General features: G+C 33.6%; 2 protein-coding genes across 2 annotated transcripts; one reads left to right on the top strand and one right to left on the bottom strand.

The window, feature by feature from the left end:
- The first annotated feature begins 3,446 nt into the window (after window positions 1-3,446).
- On the top strand, window positions 3,447-4,529 carry LOC137921658 (allergen Tha p 1-like). Its single transcript, XM_068764463.1, has 3 exons — window positions 3,447-3,488; window positions 3,562-3,745; window positions 4,220-4,529. The coding sequence occupies exons 2-3, from the start codon at window positions 3,562-3,564 to the stop codon at window positions 4,420-4,422; spliced, it is 387 nt and encodes a 128-aa protein (XP_068620564.1). The 5' UTR covers window positions 3,447-3,488; the 3' UTR covers window positions 4,423-4,529.
- Window positions 4,530-7,057: 2,528 nt separating this feature from the next.
- Window positions 7,058-17,594, bottom strand: LOC137921673 (uncharacterized). The gene is made up of 5 exons (XM_068764483.1): window positions 17,491-17,594; window positions 17,190-17,383; window positions 16,246-16,438; window positions 9,715-9,905; window positions 7,058-7,248 (listed from the first exon to the last, which is right to left on the bottom strand). The coding sequence occupies exons 2-5, from the start codon at window positions 17,380-17,382 to the stop codon at window positions 7,058-7,060; spliced, it is 768 nt and encodes a 255-aa protein (XP_068620584.1). The 5' UTR covers window position 17,383; window positions 17,491-17,594.
- Window positions 17,595-23,012: the final 5,418 nt, after the last annotated feature.

The following is a 23,012-nucleotide window of genomic DNA, read 5'->3' on the forward strand; positions in this document are numbered from 1 at the left end:
TTGAATAGTATACAATAATCCTATATAATTAATGCACAAAATTTGAATTATATAACATTGCCTCCCTGGAATCGAACCCGCGACCTATGATTGTAAGTCTCAGTCCTCAACCACTAAGCTACCACTGCTCACTCTATTAGCTACGCAATCAATTCTTTTAAAGCTTTTGTACTTATGACTAATCATCCTGTAAATGTGCACATAAAATGTGGAGGTTGTGTAAAATATTAGCACTTAAAAATAAGTATATATACTTCGAGTATTGTACAAATAATAAACTTTCGCTAATAACATTACATTTGCATTGTTGGTTAAAATTATTAGTAATTTTCAAAATCCAATCAATAATAGAAACTTTGCCATAACCTTTCTTTACTTTGTAATAATAATTACGAATGTCTTCCAAAGGATTATAAGTATTGCTGAGTGTTGTAGCGACAGTTTTATCTGAAACTTACATGGACAAGTACGATAACGTTAATTTTAAAGAAATCATATAAAATAGAAGTTTGAACTCGTCGTTGGCACTCGTGAATTGTTTGCTTAAAATATATTAATCATTTATTTTATTTAATTAAATTATAATCGATTTGTAAAAGAATTTTGGCGTTGATAATATAAATAATCTTCTATTATTATAAAAAAAGCTATCCCGCGTTTGCTTCACGTGGCCTACACTGTCTTTTGTGTGTGTCCTTTTATAAAATCGCTTAATGGTCATTTATAACATGACGTAAAAATCTAATCAAGTTTTATACTTATTAGACTTTTATTTTATAAAACACTCCCTTAACTCGCCTTGCAAGCGGACTGTCATAAAACCCGCTACTTAGTTGGCTTCTGCTTGTTGAAAGTGTATTACGTTGATGTTTCATCTAACCGTCTCCATGTTTTTGTACTTATATATATATATATATATATATATATAGTACGTATAATTAAATGCCTAGCTGGCTCTCTGCATCATCACAATTCTTCTAGAATCACAAGGCTCAGATACGTGAAATTTATATACGTAGAAGTATTCCTTTCTCTGAAATGACAGGTTATAATGGATTTTATGAAATTCCACACGCAAGGAGGCGTCCATTAAGTCCGCGAAGCGAACGGTAGACAATCAAAAACTTGACTCTATATATAAGATTTTTTATTACAAACATTGTTAAGTCAACATTAGGTAACATTATATATTATGATACTTCACTGAAAATAAAACCAAGTAAACGGTTTAGAGCTAAAAATACTTCATAAACCCCAAAAAAAACAAGGTCGACATATGTAAGTATAAACATTAACATAATACTGGGAAGCGCATGTTCAATTGAGAAACGCTGCGAAAAATACCCAGATGCTCATAAACCAGTACCAATACCATTGTAAATCCTCTAATCGAAGGCGAACCGGAAATTTGGTATGAACTCGCAGAAAAGTTCAACTCCAGTGACAAGTTGAAGAAATTATACGAGGAGCATGCCAGAGCCAATGGTGTCATCATTCCACAATAGCCCTTTTTGTATTTTATTATCATCATGTCATTACCAAGAATTAAAAAAATATTTATTATATCTTTAACACGTTACATAAACGCAATAAATGTTCCTGAAAGTAATATATTTTTATTTTCGAACCTCTACTGAAAGTCAATGTTAAATATACTTTGTGTATTTAAAAATAAACTAATACATTATTTACATTCACTTTTGTTTTTTACCATATCAAGTTTCTATTGTTGTGTTATATTCTCCTAATTTATTTCGCTAATAAATTTTCTTTTAATTTCAAATTCGTTGAACCTATGAATAAAAACCTTCAAAAGCCGCCTTTGATACATTCACTTTTCGTATTAACTTTGCAGAGAAATGTGGCATCATTTTCATATTTCAATCATATTTATCGTGATAATAATTCCTTATATATAAACAAATAAGTTATATGTATATTAACCCATTTCAAATCGACACCCAGTTAAAAAAAAATTATGCACTTTCGGAAACGTGTACCGATTTACGCGCTCTTCCAATTTTCAAGAGATGTGAGGAGGAAAAATACTAAAACATTAAGAGAGGAACCAGAGGTGATTTATAGCAGTACCTTTTACTTGAATTGGGAAGTTATAAGGAGGATATAAGTAATGGTAGCCTTCAGTGATTACGACTTGATAAACTTTTTATTAGAAACGATAATAAAAATCATGACTGGAATATTTCGCGTAATTTGAAAATAAGAATGGAGAAATAAATGTCAAGTTTTTCCACTGGCATTCAATGCACTTCTTTAACGACAGAACAGTTCGTTTTAGGCCTATGATTAGCGTTATTTTTACAATGCACTTAGATATCTCTATAAAAAGAAAGAAAAAGAACAAGGTCGAAATCTTGTTCTACAAACACTAGAACAACAAACAAAAATAACAACTTCAAACTAGCAGGACTATTTAAATATTCTTTACAATAACAAGGATGGGACACCCTAGGAGGCAAGGAGGCAAGGAAATCTATCCTCTCCCAAAGATCGCCACGATGACCGGTTCTGCGCTGCCTGACTGACTGACTAGAGCGACTTCTCGCGACCTTAACTATGTCGTCGGTCCACCTAGTGGGAGGCCTGCCCACGCCTTATCTATCGGGTCGTGGTCGCCACTCTCGAAAACCTTTCGGCCTCATCCATCCAGCCATCGATTGCATGTGCGATGTACCCCGCCTATTGCCAACTTAGAGAGAGAGCAACTTTTCGAGTTAACACGGTGATCATGATTCTTGTCCGGATCTCCTCATTTCTAATTAGATCTCGCAGTGAAACTCCGAGCGACCGAGCCCAGTCTAATGCTCTCTGGGTGACCTTGAATCTTCCTACGGAGCTCGTCGTAAGTTACCACGTCTCTGATCGGTACCTGCAAGAAACATTGGTCAAAGACCTTCGTCTTCACTGCGACACACACACTGCGGTATTTTGGACGAGAAGAGGTTTCGGACCTTCCCGAACGCTGCCCTGTCGAGTTGGATTCGAATATCGATATCTTTCTCGAAGTTGGACTTACCAAGCTGGACGGTTTTTCCCAGGCATACGTAGTCGTTTAATACTTCGAGCGTACTTGTAGCGTGTTGCAATTATACTCAAAATCCAAAACGACGAAATTACAAAATGTTAAAAATTTTAAATTAATTTTTAACGTAGCAATGCAACAACACAACAACAACAGTATAACAGATGGTTTTAAGAACAAAATTTTTTTCGTAGGGTTACTAAATAATGAGTTCCGCAATTAATCTCATTAAGAACAATAATATAAGCCATATTCCTTAAAAAAACACACATTTTTTTTAGATGTAAACACGTAAGAAGATTATTACAAAAAATTAAAAGGTGGGGAGCGACATTCACATACTTGGAACATAATACGGTATATATATATCTCGCTAGCTGCACTACATCGATATCATTTCGCTAGCAGTTATTTACAGTTCTGGTTAAAATTAAAATTTTAAAACGTGAGTAACGAATAAATATTTTATTTCTTTTTATGAAACAGGTGTAAATAATTAAATCTGTAACAATTTCCAGATGTCGTGTAAAGGAGTATTTATATTATTGTGCGTTGTGGCGGCATCTCTAGCAGAAACCTACACCGACAAGTACGACAACATTAATCTGGAAGAAATTAAGACAAATAAGAGATTGCTAACTGCTTACGCAAACTGTGTGCTGGACAAAGGAAAATGTAGTCCCGAGGGTAAAGAGCTTAAATGTAAGTATTTCTTGGCATACCATACCTGTTTTAATCACTTTCGTTTTATTAACTGATACATATTTTAAATAAACAAAGCCAAAAATTTAATTTAAACTAGCTATCACCGACATTCTTCACGTGACCTGCACTTCTCTTAGTGGTTGATAAAATCTATTGTTTATAATTTCTATCAAGCTAGCATATTTTAAAAAAAAATTATCACTTTCAGAGCAATAGTTTGAAAATATGCATTTGTTTCCTTGCGGGTTACATTTTGTAAAGTCCGTTCTTGGTTGACTCCTACTTGAGAAATAAAATATTCCAAGTCTCTGAACCGTGTGACTTCGTAGATATTGTGATGAGGCAGTACACATAGATGAAAATCTCTTTTATATGTACATATTGATATAGACAGAGCAATGTAACTATTTTTTTTTTGTTGAACTGATTGATATTTGGCATTATTATACTAAAATTTTGTGTTCTTTATAGCACATTTAAAGGAAGCTATGGAAACGGGTTGCGAAAAGTGCACAGAAACACAGAAAAAAGGTACAGAGGACATGATTCAGCATCTGATCAAAGAAGAAATTGAAATTTGGCATGAACTGGCAGAAAAGTACGACCCTACAGGCAAATGGAGAAAAGAATACGAAGAACGCGCCAAGGCCCACGGAATTATTATTCCTCAATAAATCAGAAATACTAAAGTGCATCCTCTGAACTTATGTATCCATCAATATTAAAGATATTTGAAACAACAATAATAGAAATCTAAACTGAATTTGAAATAAATTATGGTGATAGCGATTTGGATACTTTTATTTCTTTTATCAATAAATAAATCAGAAAGGTTATTAATTAAATAACCTCTAACTCATACAGGACCATTAGAGGTGCATACACCTGCATGTGTTGTTGCCAAAACTTTATTTTTCCATCAGAGCTTTGTGAATATACGCATGAATAGGTGCACTGGTCCAATAATATGAAAATAACTTTCTTTTTTAATAAACAGTAATTATTTATCCTTACCGTTTGATTGTAAACACAATTGTAGCTTTATTGCCTTTAACGTTAAGCGTTATTTGCACTTTATTTTCTTTCCCATTTGCTTTCTTCAGAAATAATCTCTCTTAATTGTTAAATCTGGTCGTTATAGATAAAAGGGAAAATTGATTTAATCAACATTAGAGTTTTTTAGGTATTATTGTTGTGGAGAAGAAGCAAGAAGAAACTCCACAACAACATCGAAAAGCAATATACTCTCCGTTGCTTATTTACTTGCCTATTAAGTAGTCTAAATAGGTTATTTATCGTGAGAAATCTTCAAATCTTAAAAAAAACTTTTTAATATTTTAGTCAATGATTTTTTTTTCTTCATAAACGTTTTCTTTTGTAAACTTTTTATCAGTATAGTCAACGTTGTGATTTATTTTGATTACTATAGAAAAACACAGAATTTATTGTAAAAAAACATAGAAGTTCATTTTGTATATTTTGTTGTAAATTTTGATTTTTGATTTTAATTTTTTAATTAAATTTTTTGTGAGAAATTAAATTACACATCGAAGGATCTTATAAGAAAACAGTTTAATATATGATTCGCCAATATTTGATAGACGTTCGAGCAGGAAATGATCTAACTTTATAACGATGAAATAACGAATATTTCATCTTAGTTTAATGTGAAAGTTATTGACGGTTTAGGAATAGAGGATTCTCTCTATACTAATTGAATTGAATCACTGTTGTGTGAAGTAAAACGCATTCTGTACGGAATACTTTGAACTGACACAATTACATGGCTAAGTTTTACAACCGCGGGAGGAATAATATCATAAAATTTTAGTGTACCTACTAAACGTTTCAGACATACCCTTTACTAGCTGTTCCTTCAGTTAAAACCAAAAATTTGAAAATATCTCCTTTTTCCGCATATTGGATATTTTTAACGCCGAGTTCCCCTCACTAGACCTTTTTGGTACCACACAATACTTCTATTAAATGTAAAGAAAAAAAATAAGTTAAATATTCTACATAATATGTTCTTTATGCTATTAAACAAATACCCCACATAGCCTAAACAAACACACTCCGTTCATACTGTCGCTATGATACATTATCCTCTGTTAAGTTTTTCTTATGTCTACTTTCGTAATTTTTAATTTAAATTGTTGTCAATTAAGAGTTATTTCATAATTGACGTAATTTGTCCATTAATGTTAACGTTTTGTTTTATATGAATCTGTCAGCTGTGAAGTACCTTGGAATAAATATATAGATAAAATATGGCACGCCGTTTATTGTGGCGACGTTTGTCAACGCGATGTCCTGTTGCGGCGGCGTTCCTCGAACTGCGTCATCCATTGCAGTGAGTGACGTTCATGAAGGCGATTCGAACGCAGAACAAGATTTTCTCATAAAAAGACAACTTTACTGTTTGAACTGAATGCTTATTATCTTTATCCATCTCTGTCTTTTCCTTCTGCTATTGAGCTATAAGCAATGTTATAATAAATTCTTGAAGGTTTTTATTTAAAATAGACGGTTCTATGATATTAATCCATTATTTCTACTATCTAATCCATTGTCATTAATAAGAGTACAGATACAGATACAAAGAGGAAATCATATTAACTACATATTTTACTATTTTAATACCAGATGGAAACAGGGTAATCAAATAGATTGTACTGCATATTCCTACAAATAAAATAAATAAACATTGTTCCCTCTACCTAATATAATATTTGAAAATTAGAGATAAAAGTGATGATGAGCATTATTGTTTTATTCTAAGTGTAGTGGACATATTGCTTTTTCATGACCAAAATTAACATGCGTCGATAGAGATTTAATCCATTTAACCAATAAAAATTATTTTTTGATTAGTTTATAAATAAATACCTCATAATGATATAACTCTTGACATTTTCGCCCATAAGTGCGACTGCCATATCAGATATAACAATTTATATAAATTACGTAAAAAGAATACATAAAAACTTTGAAAACAAGATGCGGAAGGATTTCAACAAAAAAGTTACTTTTTCTTAGTTTTACTTTTGGGAACTTGAAATTTTAATACAATATTGTGTTATAACTTATTAACATATTGTTTACATTTCATGCATTAAGCAGCTAAAAATTATATATCAAGGCTTTTCAAATTGAATGCCTTTCAAGAAAACATCATTCCGTAAAAAGAAATAAAAAGTTTGTTAATTTTTTTTATATTGCCTTTATTAACCAAAATAATTTAACAAATAAAACATTTTAAGAACATTTACATCATTTTGTAATATAGGGAACCGGGTGCTGATGGATTTAGGCACTAATCTTAGCGAGTTCGTTTTCGTACTTTACGACGTATTTTCTTTCGGGATCATATTTTTCCGAGAGTTTGGTCCAGTACTCTTTCTCATTGTTGATCAAATGGCCGATGACGCGTCTTGTACCAGATTTCTGGGTGTCGGTACATTTTTCGCAGTTGTTCTCCAGTGCTTCTTTGATGTGGGCTAATAACAAAACAATGAATTATTTACTAATTGCCTTCTTTCATTAATATAAAATGACTGTTTTTCAATTCAATTCTGAAAACATATTCGATATTATCAAAATTCATGATCATCATTATCATGTCAGCCAATAGATGCACACTTGCAAGGCCTCCTTCAAAGATTGCTACAATGATCGGTCTCGCACTGACCGTATCCTGAGACTTCTCGTAACTTTGACTATATCTTTGGTCCACCTAGAAGGGGCCAACCTTCCTCGAATTTACCGACTCCTGATCGCTATTCTAGGGCCATTCGGCCCCAACAGCTCTCAGTACATGAGCGATGTGCCCCGCTAACTGCAACTTCAAACAAAAAATTCTACAATGGTAACCTTGGTTCTTCTGCGGATTGCAGTGAAGCACCGAGTAAAGGATAGGCATTGCACTTAGATGATCATAAGCCTTTTTATAAGACCATTTGTAAACGATCACATTTCAGATTAATATGATATCACCAACAACACACAAGCATACCAACTTGATTTACAGGAATATATTCAATAAAGTATTTTACGATATTATTAAACATTACAAGAAACAGTGGTTGATATATCCATTTCATTATAAATACATTGTTACTCTTATTTCTCGTTTTATAACAATGTATAGTTGCTCGCATTCTGTATTAATTTAATACCGCGCGTATTAAATGAATGTTGTAATAACTGCGTGTACTTCCAATAATATCTTGATTGAGCTTATTCAATTAGAATTTTTTTTCAAGGCTAAACAATATCTGTTTCCATCCAGCACTAAAGTTAATTGATGCGTAATAATTCAATAAAAAGTAAATACTTATTTTCTACACAGTTCTCGGTTATAATAAAAGTAGTAAATATGCTTTTAAAAATTAATGGTTTTAAACAATCAATTATAAACTGAATTATTAAAGTTTAAAATTTACTACTTAAGCCGGTTACAGTAATGCGTCATAGAAAGATCAATGTTTTCCAAGGCACAAATGACTTCTGAAGTCAAGGTCCACTGATGCAAGTGTTAAACGTGTCTTTATAATTTAATAACAAAATATCTTCGTACGTAACGATGCAACTATTTGGATAGATATCACATAAAGCATAATTTTATCTTACACTCGTCGACGAATAATATTTGTTAGTCGATGGAAAAAAAATATGTCGCTAAATAAGTTAATGAATAAACGTAATAATAAGTATTTACCAAAATATATTGCTAAGCGCAAAACTAACGAGCGGATCGACCAATTCAGCTATTTATTTTTATTTGTAAAGTACAAAGTATGTAAAAACAAGTTGAGGAAAAAAAATGAAAAAATCACGAGGAGAATAGTAAAAACATCACTATTAAACACTTTCTAACTTTTAAACATTTGACGTCAATCAAAACAAAAAAATATATAAGCATTATGTTTGCTTCACACTTTAGTACTAAAATATTAAAATGTACGAAATTGAAAACTTGTTATTGTAAATAATTATTGTTCATAGACATTAAACATATAAGTAAAGTGACCAGTCTGGAGTTGGTCTCACTTTAAGTTTCCCTTTTTCATTTTTTCTATGGGACAATAACTTTTGAGCTTGAGAGTATTAAACAATTGTACTCTTTTATATTACATGACGACAAGAGTATTTATTGTATTTATTTGCTCCGGGGTCGCAAAAGTGGACTCTGCACAGAATACATGGTGATAAGAGCTTCCGACGGATACGTCGTTACGTGTTGTTCACTCGATATTCGTAAAGCATTTAAATTTGAGGGTGGCCTGAGAAAGCCAAAACTCAGTTAAAATGCCTCGCTGAAACCGATTTACAGCGTATTAGGAAAATGCGACGAAGTAAAAAAACATGGGAGCCACCAGCGCGCGCATTAAAGTAAATTTTTGGAATTATACCATTTAGCTTCAACCAGTTGTTGACATAACCCAATCCCAACCTTTAATTGTTTTTGATATCAAAAACTTTACTCAATTTTAGATAGACTTAAATTATTAATCGATAAGAAACAACGCAAGATATCTTTACATGAATTTATGCAAAGCTTCGAGTTTTTGCTTTTGACTTCAAATATAATATTTCAAGCATTATTAACTTAGTAGCATCTAAATTATGAAATCGCAATGATTATTAAATAGAGCAGTAAAAATCCAAACTATTTAAAATCACAAACGTTAAACATTCATTTTACTCTTTTCACTTATTGAATGCAGCTGATGCAGATAGAACAAGTGTGCATATGTGTAAAGTAAAAATTTCTAGCTGAGATTTATTTAAACTTTACAAAAGCAGTTTCAGCACTTGATAAAAATCTGATAACAATTATACGAAAATGGATAAATACTAAAAATATATAAATAATAATAATAACAAAAATATAATATATAAATACTACTGTCCATCATAACGTATCTATAACCGATTTCTCTTATTATAATGGATAAACTTACCTTTAAGTTCCTTGCCGTCAGGAGAGCACTTGCCCTCGTCGAGAATGCACTTGATGTACGGCACGAGAAGGCGCCGATTGCCAAGTATCTCATCCAGGTCGACATTATCATAGCGGTCGGTGTACTGCTCAGCGGCGGAGATCGCAACCACCGCGAATAAGCATAAAACCACGAAGCTATTCATCTTAAAGCTGTAACACAAAAATATATGAATGTATAAATTAAATTAAAAATGTTCCTAACATAAAGTTTGTTATCGTAGCTCTGCCTTTTGTTATCGCTACTTAAATAGTTTTGTCTCAAAGTTATTTTTGGAAATAGATCTTTCGCAGAGAGTTTTTCAATACGACCGGTTGAAAGCGATCTGTCATATTCTGAAGACCTCACAAATCCACCTTGGGCCCCAGCGGCAATCTTTTCTGTGCGTTATGTGGCCCTCCCACTGTCACTTGTCTGTTAGCTAGTTTCGTTTGTCTTCGAATCTACACATTCCGGATTCGATATTGTAGAATAATCTAGTGCATTGCCCTCTTCTGCCATAGTTGTTTTTTGGGCGACAGTGAGATTTCCAATGAAGCCCAAATAAAATATCAAAGTTAAGAAATTCTCTAGTTATAAGAACGTCGTATCACTTACCGCTGTTCTTAGCTCTACTGCTTATAGGAATTAAAATCTTGTAGTATGAATGAATCTATTTATTTTATACCTAATTGAGGTAGTTTTATAATACGAATATATTATACTAGTATTGTATTAACATAACAAAAACATACAACACGTTTAAACATCTACAATTTTATAACTTTAAAAATTATTTGTGGATCTAAATGAAATTACTGGTTCACTCACCTACAAATAAATTGATCATAAAAAAGGTAAAAAAATACCGAGCTATCACCTGCCTAAAATAAACCAGCTGCCATGTATAATAAAAAAGAAGAGGAAAGATATTCAAGAGAGCTTATATCAAATCAATAAAGAAAAAATTAAATATAAGAATACTTCCTTTTTTTATTTTTATTAAAATCACACTAATAATTTGAAAAACTAAAAAATACCATATTTAAGATAATAATGTTTGCAGTTTTCTGCTTTTAATAAGTTTTAATGATTAATTATCTACTATTTCTTGGTTATTTATTAACTTGAGAAAACACCGTATTGCATTGCGTATATACAAACACTTTTATACAAGCCTAAGCAACGGATCTTTCCATAGAATACTTAAATTAATTTTCTTTTAATTTATCCCAAAAAAGTAACAGAAATATGATTTTAATCTCTCCAGTTAAAAATAGAATTAAGAATTATACGCCATATATTTATATAAATGGATCAGTATTTATGCTATTGTTATTTATTATAAAGAACAGATATTTTTCCAAAAAAAAAAGCTATTGAGAGCATTAAATGAAATTTAGCTCTATGAAATATGTGTATGTAGCTTGATGAAACACTTTATCGCAAATGTTTAAGTTTCTATGAAACGGATCTTTCTTATACGCCGTTCTATAGTTTTTATACTAATCTCTCAGAACGGAGACAACAATTATTCCACTTGTTGCAGGTTTTCATAAGCAGTGGTGATATCCTACCAATATTCTTGACGTATTCGTTATTTTTTACAATGAATGAACAAGTATTTATGGACTTTGAAGCTCTGCATCTTATAAGATTTACCTGATAATCAAACGAAGAACCGTGAGTGAGGATCAAGACGAATGCAGGACCAAGACGCGTCCTACTAGCAAACTAAGTGTCAACTAATTCACAACACTGCAACCCGGCTAATATATCTACGTACGACGTAGGTAATTGAGTTATTGATTAATGTAACGTAAAGACAATACCTGTTAATAAATCTGACACTCATTAAAATTTTCCGACTAAACGAGCATTACCTACACCATGTTTTATATACCTCGATGTAATATACATAAGAATAACAATATTATTTTCTGTTAATATTTAACATTTCATTGTGACAACTTTACTATTGTTGTAGCCATAGGTCAAGGAAGTGCCCCTTGAGGAGTATTTTACGAACGAAATGTATTTTTGGATGTATCATCTGATATCTTTTAGTAGCTTAAAACGAAAGTCTACGGCAATTGTGCATTACCTTATTAAACTGATGATTTATTACACTGAAATATGATCTCTTACTTCTGGCTACATTGTCAAACTTGCAGTTAAGCAAAGGGATTTATCAAGGTATAATCAGGTATGAGAAATAAACGAATGAAAGCCACTCACGTAGCCCAGCAAATTGGCAAGTTAAAGTGTCTGTGGGCAGACTAGACCACACAGCGCGTAGAACACAATGCAGCTGGGCCTTATAGTTAGAATAAAGAAAGTACCTATATAAAACTCTTAAGAAAAAAGTTTGAATATACAATAAAAATTAGGGATAATGTGTAAACACTGTGCAAAAATATCTCAATTGAACCCGTAAGCAAACTCCAGTCCTATAGGATAAAGTGATAAACCTATTTTCCCTTCTTCGATATTTTGGATATAATCTTTATGGTTTGGATTTGAGAAATTTTCTCGCAAAAATTGTTCTTATAAAAAAGACGCTTGTGAATTTTTTTAGCAAGCCTGGGAACTTTCGTAATCTTAAATATTTTTGATATTGATATGGGGCCATAGGTTCTAGAGATGAAAAATGACATTGTGATAACAAGGTCTTCTATCAACCTTATGGATGGACGACCTTCGCTACGCTTTCTAATCGGTTGTCTCTATCCCATAACCCTAAAGCCCTAGCGACCATCTGTTCTACACGCTATTAGGCCTCTCCACTGCCACTACAATTTGCCAATTCACTACAAATCTCTTCAATCCTGATCTCGTAGTGAACTCCCGAACATAGTCCGTTTCGTGGCTGGTTCAGCGGCTGTAAGCTTGTCAATGTCCTTAGTATATAATGTTAGTGTAAATGTTTATTTTATTATTGTATTGTACATAACATATCACATAATAATATCCTGTGAGTAAGTTCAGCATTATTGTAACTCAATCTGTTCGTGGTTAGTATGATTGTTAAATTGACATATATTTACATTATTACGTAAATATAGTAAATGTGTAATTTACATTAAATGTAAATAAAATATTACGTACAATAACGCTCGTTTAAAAAAGTCATATTATTTACCCTTAAATAAATATGATGTATTTATGAACAATATCTAACAACATTCTTAAAAAATATATAAAGCTAAACATAGAAAGGAGAAGTGCTAGCCCAGCGATAGAGGACTGAGTTTAATTATTTTAGCATTATACTTTTTTTTCCTAGTATATCTTCAGTAAATTATCATAATTTAAGCCGTGGTAAGTTCACTATTGGATGTAGGTCTCTGCCATAGATTTTTAATAGAGACGGTAGGAAACTGGCCTGAACCCAACCCATCCAGCGTCTTTAGACGTCCTAAATATGCTCAATTAATAATGATTCCATTGATTTATAATATTAAAAGTGGTATTTCTTACGCTTTTTCATCCTGTTTCAGACACTTGTACACCTTTTACAAGACATATTCATACGATGTATTTGATTATGTAGTAAAAATTTAATTAGGTATCTACTCTATTTCTAAAAAAAAAAGCTGAGGTTTCTTAAGCTTCATACTTAAACCCATAATGTTTAAAAATTACGTCAGAGTCCATCACTATAATAAAATTCATTTAATATTACCAACAAGAAGGGTTTACAGCCGTGAGTTAAATTAGCTAGGACATCATAATTACAACACCTCATAAATCACAAAAGTAGATAAGTATGTGACATGTGAGCAGTTGTACATCTCGTATTGTCTTTTTATCACGGTACACTTGGAGAACTCAAATTTATCCGAGTTTTTAGATATTTATTTATAAAGCACATACGACTTATTACGGAATACAGCGAAAGTACAATAACAATTTTTTTGACAGTAAATACATACTGAATCTTCCATTCATCCCTTAGTAAAGAAAAACTATTTATTATTTATAAATTACACCATTTTTGTGGTTAAAGAACTAGAATCTACCCATCATTGTTATAAGATTGTGAAAAGATTGGTATTATTTTTACAAACCCTCTAACAAGATTTGCGGACAGTATAGTTGGTTTTGATTTTAAAAGACGATAGTAATGTAATCAAATCAAAGAAAGATTGAAGTATTTTTAATTATTGATTAAGTCCTGCTCTTGACGTTTGCAAGAAACCAAAAAAAGCCGCATATTAAAAGTATTTTTTTTCTTTGTTCATATGTCAAGGGATTTCAACCTTTACAATATATGAAATCTTAAAGCCTAAAATGTATGTTTGGTGGAATCTTCTGTAATTTATATTAATGGTATTATTTAATTTTTATTATTGATCATAATACTAAGATTCGTCTAAATATAGCAAATTGTTTATTTTCATTTTTAAAATGTCATATCAATCCTAGGCCTGAGTTCACTTGACTTCAGAAAACCTTGTGTCTGAAGACCTTGATACAGTAATTAAATAATAACTATGTGCATTTAGCGCCGTCATTCTCTGCGCCTTCAACTCGTGAGATACAAATGCGAAGCGATGGCTGAGACATTTTTGTCATAAAAATTATATAATAGCCTCTATTTACAAGTAAAACCGAGACAAAAAAGTTACCTTTAATTACCGCAAAATTATTGATTGGTCTTTCCTCGTAAAATGTTTGACATTAAGGTTCCGTCCACAAACAGGTAATCCCAACGTAAAACATCGACAAAATGGACAAACAACCTTGTTAAGTTTGCCGAAAGACACTGTTTCCAACAGTTCCTGTGAAAAATATGTGGGTGAAGCCAATGTCCAGCAGTGGACATCCTGCAGCTGGAACGATGATGAGGATGAAATAAGTTGTACGACATCTAACTTCATAACGCTAATAAAAAAGCGTCTAGAACCTATAATGTATTAAATAAAAAAAAAACTTAATATATGTTTACTTAACAGTTAATAGTTACAATGCAAATAGCAACGATTAATTAACATAATCCTTCGTATTATGAAAACATAAAGAAAGAATAATTTGAATTTGTTGCCAACGAGCTAGTTAACCTTGAAAGCTTGTAATATAGTGCAATAAGATAATATTACACTTGGACAAATCTAGATGTTGAAAACTAGCTCGCGATTGTATCTGCCAGGTTCGACCCCAATGTAGCGCACACTGTATAAATAATAATACATTACCGCTAATCACTAAGGGTAGAAAACAACTCTTTATATTTGAAAATCAAGATTAAAAACAACATTATATGTTGTCATTGTAAGTTAAGCCCGCCTTATGGATAGCGGATTGTTCAGAAGACTTTTGCCCATATTTCGAGAACTTGCGTATTTTACTTTAAATTTGTGAAAGTACATAACTTTTTTCTTGAATAATTTTTTCGAATGTTTTTGATATATTCCCACGATCCTATGACACGTTTACCTCTGTGTTTTCTTTATAAATATATAAAAATAGCGCTTTCTATATTTAGTTACAATTATTTATTTATTTTCTCAGAAATAGATACGTACGAACTTTTTCTTACACAGATAATACCAAGTGTCTTGTGCGCAAGTTTTACATTCAATTGATACGCCTGCCATTAACTTTAAGCCAAAACTTCCGTCTTACCATTTTAATGAGTTTATTAAAAATGTACTTATAATCAATGACACAAAGTTGTTAATTATGTGTAATTTCAAGTTTACGCTTGTTTCATAAACCTGATATTGACGTCTATTTGAACACGAGCAAAAGGAATAAACTTTAAGGTTAATCGTTTCACAAAAGTTACTCAATGCCAATTTCTTAGAAATAAATATTCCTTGTAGCTGTTTATATAAGAAACAATAAATCCTTATTAAAATGAAACACTGCTAAACCATAGAGCTAAATACAATTAGAATGCAAGTAACTTGTTCTACTTTTTTATTTCTTTTACACAAATAGATAACAAAGTTGTAACTTTAATTTATATATTAGTTTGAAATTAAATTTAAATCTAATATACTAATAGAATAAAAATTCGATTTGATTCATGGGGTACGGTCTTATATAATTTAGACTTCGTGCACTAATCTTATGGAATTGTCACTGCTCACAAACAAATTTCCAAAGGAATAAGCAGCAGCGTACTCTGCGTATCATAATATCACTCTGCCTAGCGTGGCAATTATGGTATATTCCCCCATAGATATATTCAGGGAAGGCGACGTTGCGGTGTCAGTTGCAGACGACGAATTTAAATTTAATTTAAGATATTTAATAACATGAAAGTTATTATTTATGTATAATCTAAGTAATGTTTATTCATAACAATAATGGTAGTTATAGTAATATTAGCTTATCGTAAATTGGGAAAAGTAAAATGAACTTTTATGATGTTAATAATTTATTTAATTTTGAATTTAAATTAATAATAGGTGTTCCAAGTAAAATTCAAAACTGTAGGTGAAGTTTTGTAAAACAAAAATTAAAAGAAAAAATAGATACTATTCTAGATTTTGACGATATCACTAAGCGTTTGTTAACTCGCGCAATTCTTTTTCGTATATATGCGAAAACTTGTTTTCTGGATCGAACTTCTGGCACAATTCAGTCCAAGCAGCAGGTTCGTGATTAATAAGGTGACCAATGACTTGTCGTGAGCGAGTCCTCTGCACCGGAGTACACTTGGCGCAATTGTTCTCCATCGCCTCAACCACATGTGCTAAAAATTATGACAATATAATTATTGAAAATCAAATCCAACAACCATTTACATAAACTTTTAAATGATTAATTGTTCTTAATACTCTTATAAGGTCAGGTCATATGCTGTAATAAGGTTTATTTAATTATAGACATTTAATTTTAAATTTAAAACTAAGAAAAGAAAAACCTTAGATATCTTGTGGAATATTAAACTATTATTAAGTGTATGTTAAACTATAATCAAAAGATATTGAATAAATATATATTTTTTAACATTAATAAAAATATTTATTTTGACATAAGTAAATTAAAGCGGGAAAAATTACTTTTTAATTAATAATACTTTGATGATTACATTTTGCGTGTAAATGTAATGATTACGAACTTACGACGAGTGACATGCCAAGTCAAGGTTACTCGTGGGGGCCCTTAAGCCAAGTCACTTCATGGACCGTCCGACTAAGTGATCTAAGAGCTAGTCGGTCTCCCAACCCGTTATAATAGTTTTGTGTAGCGACCCTAGCCGAGTCTCTCCCGGGAGCTCTCGAGTTTCGCTATTTTAATAAAGGTCTTAGGCTAGGTGCCAAAAATATAAGCTAGTCCCGTAACAAATAATAATATATCATGCTAAAAGCACCTAACAAAGACGTTTGCATAACTACAAAAATTTTATGTTAAATTTTATAATATAATTTATTCAGTTAAAAACAAAATTAATAATATTACCTAAGTATGTGAAATAGTGTTAAAAAAAACTTAATACTTACATTTTAACTCCCTGCCTTCAGCGGTGCATTTACCCTTGCCAAGTAAACAGTTTATGTAAGGTTCAAGGAGTCGATGGTTAGCCAGGATCTCGTCAACATTGATGCTGTCGTAACGATCAGTGTATTGATCTGTGGGAATAGCTGATGCCAAACCCACCACAACCCAAAGACATATAACCACAAAACTATTCATTCTGTAATGCAAAAGTTTCTTTTAAAATAATAATCCAGATAAACATTTGTACTGGTCATTTAAAAAAATATATATATTAATTTTGTAAATGATTTTAAAAATGTTTACCTCTAATTTTTTATAGAAATGTAAGACAACTCGTTGCTAAATGATCTCTCGACGATGTATTGGTCGATCGAAGATGATTTACTTTTTATACCGATACAGGATATATTTTTGGGCAATACGAAAACTAGTTTTGGCTGTAATTGAAGCCTTCTTGCAGAACCTGCTTTCGTCATTCTTGACGTTAATTGATCTAAACGCTTAGTCACTATTTCTTCGTATTTTATTTTCCGATCCGATATTTTTTACTAATATTACTGTTAAAGCATCATTTGAGACACTACATTTTCAATATATTCATGGTGTTAATTGTATAAATCATCGCAAGAAAAATCTCAAATGTATGTTTATGTATGTTATTTTAACAATTTTATTACGTTAGTTCGTCATTGTATTAATTAAAGTGAAATCTTTTTATACATATTTAACAAATATTGTGTTTTATTGTAAGCAAAGAATACCAGTCAAGATATACTTTGTAGTTTTATATGCTTACATACGAACTTTTTATCTTAAGTATTTCTTAAAATCCACAATAACTTGTCTGTTTCAACATAAAAGGTGTATTGATTTTTGCCAAAACAGTATCGCTATAGTATAGTCAAGGTTTGTGCTTATACTGGATGCAATCGCAATAATGTAACTCAACGAATTGGCATATAATTTAATTTTATACTATCCTCTTGTGCTATAAACTGACTAGTCTTATTAATCAAATAAAAGTAAAACACACATCATACGAATAGTAGCGTTGGCATCATTCAGCAACTTGTATACGAAAAGTAAGCGATATAAAATAATAAAGAACAACTTTCAAGTATAGTCAATGTGTAAATATAAAATCACATGTTAATAATACAATGTTTAATAAAACATAGGCTTAAGGAAATATTGCAGGCATTACTCTTTTGTAAGGTAATCTGTTTACGGCCGTTAATTCAACACAAATTACTTGCTACCCGACCTTAGCCGCGGACAGTGCAAGGGCATCGTACTGCATAGCGCTTGTGTTTCTAAGAGATGACTAACCAACAAGGCTATTGATAATAACAACCCAGCCTCTATTGCTATGATTATAAAACACATTGTACACAAACATATCTTGGCGCTAGATAAAGTTAATGCCAATTAGTAATTAATTATTTTCTGGTTGTGTCTATTCCTACAAAGTGTCACATAATATTTTCCAGTAAGAAGTTTTTTCCACGGAAGAATTAATACATCAAGATTACAAGCAGTAAGATGAACATATAATTGATATTGTTTAATGTTTTCTGAAGCGTCGTGCTTCGGAAATGTAAAGTGTTTACGTGTGGCGTACAATGTAAAAACCCATATTTATTAAGGAAAATGGAATTTATTTACTAGAATAACAAGATCCTTAGGCCAGCCACATAACGCGTAGAACGGAGGACCGCAGGAGCCTTCAGATTCTGGAGTAGAAACATGCGACGGATTGATGACCGTGTCAAGGTTTTCGGAAGACGCTGGATGCCTTTTTTTTGTTTCGGCGGGGGAAATCTTCCGGTATTCAAGATGCCCTGCCTCTGGGGTGAGGATAGGGGTATGTGGGATTCCTATCCACTAACCCCCCCCCCTGGTGGTCTCCCTCTGCGCTAAACAGGGGACCGTGGTATCTCCCGGTCTGGGATCGCCACGCGGTCTTCCCCCGCGCCGTGCTATTTTTCGATAGCCCGTCCCGGGGTATGCGTGGATACGCTACCCCCGAAACCCTCGTGGTGCTATCACGATGGTTCGAGACCACGTCGAACCATCGTCCGCCTCAGAGTCGCCGAAGCTAGTGGGAGTTTAGGGCCCCCACCCTAAACTCCCGCGACGCCGAAGGCTCCGTTTATGGTAGGGGAGCACCATTCATCGGAGGGCCGTCGCGAGGCACGTCTCTGCGCTGACAGCGTCGTCTCCGAGCGGGATTTGTCCTCTGCTGACCCCGTTCGGCTGCCTCCTTCTGGACCATGACGGTTTGTGAGAACAAAAAGAGACCACGGCCCTCCACGCCGATGACCCCCTCAGCATCGCCGACACGACTGCTGGCAAGGAAAGGTCCTGTCCGATCTCGTCCGCCAGAATTCGCCGCTCCGACTGCCACGCCGGGCAAACCGCAAACGTGTGCAAGGCGGAATCCTGGGCAGCCCCTCCGCAGTGGAAGCAGTTCACTGTCGCTTCGCGTCCAATCCTACACAGGTAATCATCGAAGCAACCGTGCCCGGTGATCATCTGCGTAAGCCTGTAGGTGAGCCTTCCGTCTCCTCGCTGCATCCAGGCCTCGAAGACGGGCAGAATCGCTCCAACGACGCGTCTGCGCGCATGGCGCTCTTCCGAGAGCTTAGCGCGCCACGTCACGAGCGCCCTGCGCCGTTCCTTCCGTCTGACCGCCTCGAGCACACGGTCCGTCTCGCCACCGCCGTCTCGGCGGAGGGTGCGGACTCGGTCGTAGACCCTCGCATCCGACTCCGCCAGAATGTCCAGGGGCGGAAGGCGCGCCAGGACTGTCGCCGCCTCGAACGATACGTGCGATATCCGCGTACGATCCGTATGGCCATCCTCCGCTGGACGATGTAGATCTTTGTTCTACAGCGTCGAATCGCCAGCCTTTTTGCCCACACGGGCGCCCCGTACAAGGCCACGGACCGTACGACCCCTGCATAGAGGCGGCGGACATCCTCCGTGGGTCTCCCGAGATTAGGCAGCAGTCTGTGCATGGCACCCGCTATCCTTTCAATCCGGGGGACGAGACGCTGGATGCCTATTCCAACGAGTCCTACATGATTGTTTTTTTTTTTAATTAAAGTCGAGTTGAAACCAGATTTTTGTCTAAAAAAATTGCAAATAAGGAGACATGAAAGGCCATATTTTTACAAAACCCTAAATCTCTTGACATCAACTAACTAGGACTGTTACGTTATATTCTCCGCACTGTTTATAAGCTTCAAAACAACTCAACTAAGCATTTAACTTCAGAAGTGGTCTAAATGGAAAGAACGCAGGGATTCACGGGAAAGTAGACGGGGTGTCTACGTTGGCGTGTCAAAAAAGTGGGAGTTTTTCAATTTGTAAGCGGGAGTCCACTAAAATTTATCTGTCTTCGATAGTGATGAGCAAAAATGTGATCGAGTGATCAAAAAATAAAATGTGAACAAAATATCATGAAAATCGTGTGTCCATTTGCTTAGAATTAAAGGACAGATCCTAACTTCATGAGCAAATTTATAACGGGATTTGAAATTTGGTTACATGGCTTTAACCCTAAAATAAATATGCAGAATTTCCAATGGAAGGCGACTACCATGCTCATTATTTTCTTTGATAGTGAGGACATAGTGCGATCAGAACTCGTATCAAGATGAACAAATGTGATCTTCAAAATATTACTAGGGCTTACAAAAACGTTTGCGATATGATGTATGAAAAGGAGCCAACGTTTTCCCCCTCCATCACGACAAAGCACCATGCCACATGTCGCTTCTGAATCGTGAATTTTCAACAAAAAACATATGACTGTCATGCGATTTCTTACTCTTCTAAAAGAAAAAAAAACATTTTAGAAGTGCTTCAAATCATGGAATCAACATTTGGATAGGTGCATCGCTAGCAAAGGAGAACACTTTGTAGGAGATTAATTAAATTCCAGGTAAACTTAATACGTTATTCACAACAAAATTAGTCGGCGTATTTTTTATCATACCGTGTATAGAAATGTGGCTGCAGAGAGTCCACCGGAACGTGCAAAATTTTGATTTCTTTATGGCCTCCGTTATTGGTGACCTCTCGTATACCCTATTTTATTTTGGGGAACAGGAATTTATTGTCTTTAATAATTTTTTCACGTTTCTTTTTACTATCTTGTTTCTTCTATAGATCTCCATATTATCATTCATTAATTTTTCTATCACACATCACAAAATCTTACATTCTCGTTTATTCTTACTTTCCTTCGCCTCTTATCCTGTCTTCAATTATCACAGTACTGGGTTTTTATCACAGTTTATCACAATATTTCTTATTCTAAAGATTAAATTTTTATTTACACTACATTACACTTCATTTTTAATCTTTATGTTAATCTGTTTACCTGACTCTACATTAATTTTAACTTACATTACTCCAAATTACATTTTCAGTGACTCTCCAGCAGTAACTGATGAAGGTTACTCTGATATCCTTCATCTGTTATTACTAAAGCAATGCTCGTCTCTTCTATTTTTCTTGTCAACTAGGATTCAGTGTCAAACCGAGGTTCTACAAATACGGGAGTGTCGACTATCAGATGCACTACGGTCTCTCCTTTAGCTTAAACCGGTAAAGGTACTCGGAGAATCTCCCGTGCCCTGTAAAGAACTGAGCCAAGACCGTATCCAGCTCGATGCTGCGGAGCGCGCGGTAGGCCGAGACAGCGTCTGGGAAGAAATTTTTATCTTGGACAGCTGTTGTCTAGACCGACGTGTCTTTGAAGTACGAGTAGCTGTGTGAAAGATGGCCAAACCACAGCTCGACTGGTTCTTAAGCATACTCGTTTTTCAGTAACTTCTTCTATATATTGTAGACTCTCATGTACTCCGTGTAGGAAATGGCTAAGAACTTAATTCAAATATTTTAAATAATTATTTTTACATTACATTATATCAAAATAATTGTAGTGCACTCGCAAGTCATTGAGGATGCTAATTACGTTCTTTGTAATGTGAATCTTTGTTTTCATTTCCCAGCCTTTTCCTTGTAGCCCCTCAATTATCTATAATAAATAAACTAAGTAACTTTTAATTTATTTCGTATGTAATGTATTTAAAACTTATCATCCATTAAAATACATAAGCAGTAACAAATTTAACATGACCCCGTATAGAAGCTTCTTAAGAAAACATTATTCAATATATCTACATTTAAACCTTGAATTTTAAATTCTGCACAATACTGCTTGAGAACTACGCCTGGGAATAAAATAAAAGTCATTGTGTTATATGTGTAAAAAAATCACATTTTACAATTATATCTAACAAAATTAACAAATGTTGTTGTAAAAAATAAATACAAAACGTATGAAGCCTGATAATCACTGTGTCATTCTTTTTTGCCACAGAGACCAGTCATCTCAAGTCAATATCTTAAATTATGATGATGAGTTGACGTCATTATTTTTTTAATAGTTTTCAAAAACATGTTTGGTACCAATCCGATGAAATACTAATTAATAATAGTAGTTTGTAGCGGCTCGAGCCGTAGGCCCATCAAGAGCCTTAAAGCTTCGTTGCTTTAAAAAAAGGGCTTAGGCTAGGGGCCCTCCTCATAGCAAGAAACCATGGAATCTGCAAATGCCGCTCGGGCGGCAATGAAAATCCTATCACAATAAAAAATCTTTGCCTTAAAATCAAATAAACTGATATATGTTATTTTAAACGTTACTGACCGGTGCTATGACCATCGATGTTATATAATATAAATTAAACGCCAAAAATTATTATATGCAGTTTTATCCTCGTTTTTCATAACTGTGAAATGATTCCCCCTAA

This window comes from Battus philenor, unplaced genomic scaffold (assembly GCF_028537555.1).
Source record: "Battus philenor isolate CCGP_79_NKW_IND1 unplaced genomic scaffold, ilBatPhil1.0.hap1 SCAF_19, whole genome shotgun sequence".
Lineage (NCBI taxonomy): Eukaryota > Metazoa > Arthropoda > Insecta > Lepidoptera > Papilionidae > Battus > Battus philenor.

Excerpts from the sequence above, each read along its gene's own strand:
- LOC137921658 (XM_068764463.1), top strand. The coding sequence starts at position 3,562 with ATGTCGTGTAAAGGAGTATTTATATTATTGTGCGTTGTGGCGGCATCT. Across the intron at positions 3,746-4,219 it reads CGAGGGTAAAGAGCTTAAAT|CACATTTAAAGGAAGCTATG; the intron begins GTAAGTATTTCT and ends TGTTCTTTATAG.
- LOC137921673 (XM_068764483.1), bottom strand. The coding sequence starts at position 17,382 with ATGAATAGTTTTGTGGTTATATGTCTTTGGGTTGTGGTGGGTTTGGCA. Across the intron at positions 16,439-17,189 it reads TGAAGGCAGGGAGTTAAAAT|CACATGTGGTTGAGGCGATG; the intron begins GTAAGTATTAAG and ends CATAATTTTTAG. Across the intron at positions 9,906-16,245 it reads CGCGAGTTAACAAACGCTTA|CTTTAAGATGAATAGCTTCG; the intron begins GTGATATCGTCA and ends TTTGTGTTACAG.